At 55.8% G+C, this 6,542-nt stretch overlaps 2 protein-coding genes across 2 annotated transcripts in view; both read left to right on the top strand.

Annotated features, from left to right (window-relative positions):
- The window catches only part of ACRALDRAFT_1061320 (uncharacterized protein), a 1,768-nt gene extending 801 nt beyond the window's left edge, over positions 1-967 (top strand). The window contains exon 3 of the mRNA XM_071016403.1: positions 576-967. Within this exon, the coding sequence (XP_070877101.1) occupies positions 576-739 (164 nt within the window). The 3' untranslated portion in view covers positions 740-967. The remainder of the gene's footprint in view (positions 1-575) is intronic.
- Positions 781-6,165, top strand: ACRALDRAFT_2017106 (uncharacterized protein; the record flags this gene model as incomplete). The annotated part of the gene is made up of 9 exons (XM_071019871.1): positions 781-795; positions 905-969; positions 1,006-1,090; positions 1,165-1,215; positions 1,340-1,579; positions 1,743-5,583; positions 5,635-5,727; positions 5,769-5,931; positions 5,964-6,165. 9 exons carry the CDS (start codon positions 781-783, stop codon positions 6,163-6,165), a joined length of 4,755 nt encoding a protein of 1,584 aa, XP_070877100.1.
- Positions 6,166-6,542: the final 377 nt, after the last annotated feature.

The following is a 6,542-nucleotide window of genomic DNA, read 5'->3' as shown; positions in this document are numbered from 1 at the left end:
CTTACCACTTCCTTTCGCCCGAGACCCAAAACGACACTTTAAACGACACTTTGGGCTTCTTCTTATCTCCCGTGAACCGTCGCCGCATTCCGACTTTCTTCAAAAAAAAAAAAAAACAGCTTCACACCATGTCTCTCAAGAACGGTGAGCAGTTGCGACCGAATTGTCCCCATTCTCTCGACTCGGCGAATTAACACCTTTCCTCTGTAGACAAGTTCCCCTCCTCGGCCGCCTTTGACGCCATCAACGAGGCGCTGAACTCCAGCGACGCCGAGCGGAAAAATGCCATCAAGCAGGGCAAGGCCGTCTTCGCCTTTACCCTGAAGAACCAGTCTGGCGAGACGGAGAACTGGCACATCGACCTCAAGGAGACCGGCACCGTTGGCAAGGGTCTTGGGGACAAGCCTACTGGTAAGTCGCTACGTCGCCCTGGTCCTTTTTTCGGCCTCGTTTTATGGTGGAGGCCAAGGATGAAAACGACGAGCGCAATTCGCCAGTTACGAGTCGTCTACGTGCTCTGATTTTCCCGGTTTTTTCTCTCTCTCGGCATGCGCTTACATATACCTCTCCACCAGTCACCCTCACGCTGTCCGATGCCGACTTTGGTGCCCTTGTTTCTGGCAAGGCCAACGCGCAGAGACTGTTCATGTCGGGCAAGCTCAAGATCAAGGGCGATGTCATGAAGGCGACCAAGATGGAGCCCATCCTCAAGAAGGCCCAGACCAAGGCTAAGCTATAAACGAGAGACGAAACTAAGAGAAAGGTGTGGAGGGCACACAGATGATGGGTTGGAAAGTGTGCATGCGACTCTGTTGGAAATACCCTGTACAATGAGGTTTTTACCCGTACCTAAATTTTATCTATATGCGTCCTATATCTGTTCAATTCACCTGTGATTTTTCAGGTCGAATTACCCAATCAGCCCTCTGCTGTAGCGTATACTTATGAGTTGAGAAATGGCGCTGGGAAGTCGGGGAATAGGGGTCATGATGATGTCAGATGCAGTAACTTGAACCATTCCATCGAAGCCCTGAGACAGCTCGCGGGTGCCTATGCGGAACGAGGATGCGTGAGGATGTACATGTATCTTGTACAAATCCATGGCATTCATTCTTACGGTGGGCTTATATGACTAAGCCTTTCGTCAACCGTCAATGTCTACAGCGTACTGAGTACCTATCGGGAAAACTGACCAATCAAGTACTGGCCCGTGCAGTTGCCTGAGGCTCTTTCCCTATAGCTAAAGTGGGTCCTTCCTCTCCCCTGTTCCTGCTTTCTTTTTCTTTTTGTTTCCTTCCCTCAAATAATAACCCCCGAAAAGCACAGACAAGGGGATTAGAAAAAAAAAAGACGACACCACACAACCTGCAAATCTCGTCGTCACGACGACACCCGGTCCACATTGAAACGAATCGTCTCCTCGACCTATTCACCCCCATCGGCGTCCTTCCTTAAGCCGCCGTGTCGTCGAACGTCTCGATGTTGGCGCGTTGCTGATGCACCGGGCTTTTTCTTGTTCTCTGTCGACTCTTCTTCGATTCTTTCCGCTCTTTGTTATCACCAGGTCCTCGTCGCCTGCGTGCTTCTTCTGCTGACCTGACTCGTGGTCACGCGAACTCTCCGAGTCCTCTCTGCCTACCTACTCCCCTTCTATCTCATCGAAAACAAACCTTCCTTTTTTTCTCCAATACATCGCCATATCATCTATTTTCTACTTGATTTTCATCACCTTCCCTTCTTAGCAGCTTGCTTGTCGTCGTACTCTTCCAGCCATGGAACAGAACGGCACGCCGCGGGCGCGTCCGCACCTCAAGTTCGCGAATCGCACCTACCAAGGGTCACCACTGAATCCCAACAAGCGCCTGGGTACTCCCCAGACAGCTCCCTCGCGCAAGGGCATTGTCAAGAATGACCTGGCGTCGAGCACCATGAACTCATCCTCCGTCTCGTCTTCTCGGAACCTGTTCCGCACCTCGTCAATCGGCGGCAACTCCACCACGCCCTTCTCCCCCAAACTACCCGCCGAAACCAAGACCAAGGTCTTTGCTCCCGGAACCACGCCGCATTCCCAACGCGTCTACCGGGAAGTCACTGCCCAGGCAACACCCAGGGGGATGATGCGATCTACCTCTGCTGAGCTCTTTACCCTGCGCATCCCTTCTCCGCCGCCCGAGCTCAGCGGTGAGGTTCTGTCCAAGAAGATTCCCCCCGAACTCGACGCGAAGGGTACCGTTTATGCCGACCAGTTCCTGGGCCACCTTGTGCCTTCCGAGTACGACGATTTGCAGCGACGTCAGCTCTTTTGCATTCTCGATCTGCGCCGCCTGAAGCATTCGGCCAATGAAGTATTCGCCAAGAAGGATTGGAAGTTGAATATCATGAACTTTGCCAAAGAATTTGAGAAGAGCCGGAGCCTCATTATGCTGCGTTATGGTCTTTATGAATTCAAGAACGTGAAGCCGTCCAACGACGTGCTTCGGAAATGGAGGGCTGCACATGGTCTCCCCGACCCAGACAAAGATGAACAGGGCCCGGACACGCCGTCCAAGCCAAGTGCTTCGACGAAACGCAAGGCAGAGGAGGACCTGACGCCGTCGAACAACTCTTCCGTCTTGTCGGCCACCTCGCTCAACAAGAACAAGAAGCGCGCCATGGAGCGCGACGAGACTACTGCTGCTGCTGCTTCCACTCCTGTCGCTGCCAGCAATAAGAGGAAGGCTTCGGCTAGTGAGGAACCGGACGAGAACGTGCCATCCAAGATGGCCAAGTCGACCCCTTCGGCCACCAAGGCGCTGTTTGAGAAGGCTTTCAATAACAAATCCTCCGCCAGCCCGGCCATGGCCAAGACTGCACAAGTTTCCGACTCGGCCGCAAAACCCAACCCCTTCGCCGCTGCCTCGTCCTCCCAGCCTGCGAATGGCGGCCCCGCGCGTTCCGTGTTTGATAATCTAAAGCCGCCGCAGAATGCTGGCAACATCTTTGGCTACCTCTCGGACAACAGCGCGAGAAATAGTGGTGCCGACGCCGATGCCGAGAGTGAATCCGACTCGGACGATGCAGCCGATACCCAGGATACCGGTCGGCAGAGCCAGAGCGAAGAGCCGAGCGTGGATGCTAATGGTAAAGCCGATGTCCCTTCTTCGCAGCCCGCAGCCAATGTCTTTGGATCCCAGAAGCCTCTGTTCCCCCCGGCGCCAGCTGCGGCCGAGGCATCGAGAGAGTCCACTCCCGGTCGAAGTCTGTTCGATCGTGTTGCAAAGGGCAGCGATGGCCAGCCTCTCCGAGCTGATTCTGCCGAAGCGGCTCGGTCGGATGACGTTGCAGAGTCCAGTGGGGAGTCGAAGGATGCGGGCCCGGACAAGAAGGCCACGACGACCGTGCCTCCCGTCAACGCGACATGGAACCCAAGCACGCCTATCAAGTTCGGCGCGGGTGCTGCCAGCTCCGGCAACCTCTTTGGCTCCTCCACGACCGCCACCGGAACCTCTCTTTTCGGCCAGAAGAAGCCCGCCTCCACATCGTCCGCGACCAACCTTTTCGGTGCCCCCAAGCCAGAGGAGAAGTCTCAGGACAAACCCGAGAAGTCTCAAGATAAACCTGAGGAGAAGCCCCAGGAGAAGGCCGAGGAAAAGCCGACCGAGAAAAAGCCTACAGCCGCGAAACCCACACAAGAGGCGGACAAGTCTGGGGAGTCTGACAAGGAGAACGATTCCCAACCTGCCAAGCCCCTGTTTGGCGGATTCACACCCAAGCCGTCCGAGCCTTCGACGACCGCCTCGTCGCTGTTCCAGCCGAAACCTGGTGCTGCTGATTCGGCTTCCACACCTGCCGCGACTGCCTTCTCTTTCGGAGCGCCCAAGTCTGATGAACCCAAGCCTGCTGCTGATTCGGCCGCGAAGCCTGCCGCGCCTAGTTTCTCCTTCGGCGCACCCAAGGCAGAGGACGCGTCGAAGCCCAAGGACTCGGTCTTTGGGGCCGCCAAGCCTGCTGATTCTTCAAAGCCCACGACGAGTCTTTTCGGCAGTGGTTCTACGACCACTCCCTCGTCGGGTGCTGCTTCGAACATTTTTGGCTCGGCAGCCCAGCCGACGAGTGGAGCTGGCGGGGCTTCAAACATCTTCGGTAATGCGAGCGCTGCCGCCACGAAGCCGTCGGATAGTGCGGCTGCGACGAGCAACGGAGCGTCTAACCTGTTCGGCAAGCCGTCCACCCCTCCAAGCTTCAATATTACTCCTTCGACGTCTTTCACCTTTGGCGGCGATAAGCCAAGCCAGCCTGCGGCTCCCGCATCAGAGACGCCCAAGCCGCTCTTCGGCGCCGCTAGTTCGACCCCCATTGCACCTCCCCCCGCAAACAACCCGCTCTTTGGCGGTAGTCCGATGAAGCAGGACGACAGGCCGGCAAAGAAGCTCTTCGGTGGTCCCAGCACCAGCACGACTGACCAGCCGCCTGTGTCGTTCAACTTTGGCGCTTCGCAGAATGGCCCTTCGTCCAATTTGTTTGGAGCCTCCAGCGGTCCATCTCAACCAAGTGGCCAAGGTCTCGGTGGTGGCAGCACCTCGTTCTCATTTACATCCGGCACGGGGAGCAGTGACCAGTCCTTCAATAACCCCTTCGCGTTCAACAGTGGCGGCAGCGGCTCGGCCGCACCCGGAAGCACGTCGGCACCCTCGGGTGGTGTTTTCAACTTTGGTGCTGGCTCGACAGCTCCCACCTTTGGGGCCTCCACTTCTTCTTCCTCACCCTTCCAGTTCGGCGCCGGCTCCAGCGCCGCCTCTTCGCAACCCGCTGCCCAGCCTGGCACGTCGACCGGGTCGACATCTTCCGTCTTCGCTTTCGGTGCAAATGCGCCCTCGAACCCAACTCCCTCGGCAAACTCGCAGGCCCCGACTCAGTCGGATAACATCTTCGCTCCCAAACCCACGCAGCCTGGTGGATCCATCTTCGGTGGAAGCCTGCAGCCGCCCGCGGGGGGTCCGTCTACTACAGGTACCAACTCACCCTTGAATCTTGGCGGCGCGTCTAGCTTAGCCACGACGCCAGCCACCGGAACACCCGAGCCGACCGCTGACCGAGAGAAGACATCAGCAAGCGGCCCATCAGCCGGCCGGGAAGCGCCTGGCGCCGGGGGCGCGGCGGGCGACGATTCTGAAGGGAAACCCCACGAGCAGATCAAACTGACCGAAGGCGGCGCCGGCGAGGAAGACGAGACGGCCGTGCACGAAGTGCGGTCCAAGGTCCTCAAGTTTGTACCCGCCAGCGAGGCGGCCGAAGACAGCGGAGGCGAAGGCAAGGGCAAGAGCAAGAGCCCTTGGGTTACCCGGGGTATCGGTCCGTTCCGCCTGCTGAAGCACAAGACGTCGGGTGCCGTTCGTATGGTGGTGCGTGCCGAACCGCGCGGTCATGTCGTCCTCAACCGGGTCCTACTTCCCAACGAAACATACAAGAACGACGGCAAATACGTCAAACTGTTGACCTCGAACGAGACGGGCGACGGTCTGGAGACGTACATGGTACAGGTCAAGAACCCGGAGGTGGCCAAAGAACTGGCCGCGGTGTTGGAGAAGCATAAGGGCGGTAACAGTGACAAATGAGCGCAATCATTCTTTATATTGTATTGTAATTATCGGCGAGCCCCTCCAGTTCTTTCTTTTCATTTTCTTTTTTTTGTTTCCCTCTCTCTTTATCTTGGTCCCCTTTTTCGGACTGCCCGTCTGTACACTGGCGGTTGATTTATAGATAGCAGCTGGATGCATGGATGGGATTAGCATCATCGGACGGTCTCTTCACGCCCCGGATGTCGGAACGGGAGAGCGAACATGACATTATCGCCCTCGACTCGTTTGGCGGGTCTCTTTTTTTTTTTCCGTTTCCGCTTTCGTTTTTTTCACCCCGATTCCCCGCCATAAAAATGAGAGGAGCAGATAAATGGTACTGGCGTGTATGGTCTTTTTCACTTGGAGCATTCCTCCTTTTCTTGGCTCACCTGGCTCCGTTCCCTCCATGTCTTCTAGCGCTGATGTTCTTCGATCTGCTCGGAGAATCGTTTCTGGGGGAAGCCGGTATATGGCTGTATGGGGAGACGAGGAGGCAGACTTTGGTGCCAGAATTGCCCCGGCGACGTCGAGAAACAGTATCGGAAAGAATATGCCGCAAAACACATGACGAGACCCAGTCGAGTATTTTTCGACGATAACAGCTATGATGCTATCATTATCATGTTCATGAGGGCCAGTTTCCAAATTCTTTGACCTCGTGTCCCACTTGAAATGGAGGCCGACACTGGAGAAGAATGTCTGTCAGACACTACGAGCAGACTGATTAAGGTCTGGTCCTGGAAATAATCTTCGTCACCTATTTATCCAAATTCGGTGGTCATCAATCCCTTGGCTTCGCATCTGAATGAAGTTCGGAGTACGTAGGTATTGAACTATCTCATATGTCGCTTGAACAACAAAAACTGTTCCGTTTTATGTTCCATGTATCACATCCGCCATCGTTGACCGATACCCGGTCGTTATTGTATGTACCCTGACCTAACC

This window comes from Sodiomyces alcalophilus (genome assembly GCF_042370955.1).
Source record: "Sodiomyces alcalophilus JCM 7366 unplaced genomic scaffold ACRALscaffold_2, whole genome shotgun sequence".
Classification (NCBI taxonomy): domain Eukaryota; kingdom Fungi; phylum Ascomycota; class Sordariomycetes; order Glomerellales; family Plectosphaerellaceae; genus Sodiomyces; species Sodiomyces alcalophilus.
This window is presented reverse-complemented; position numbering and strand designations above follow the sequence as displayed.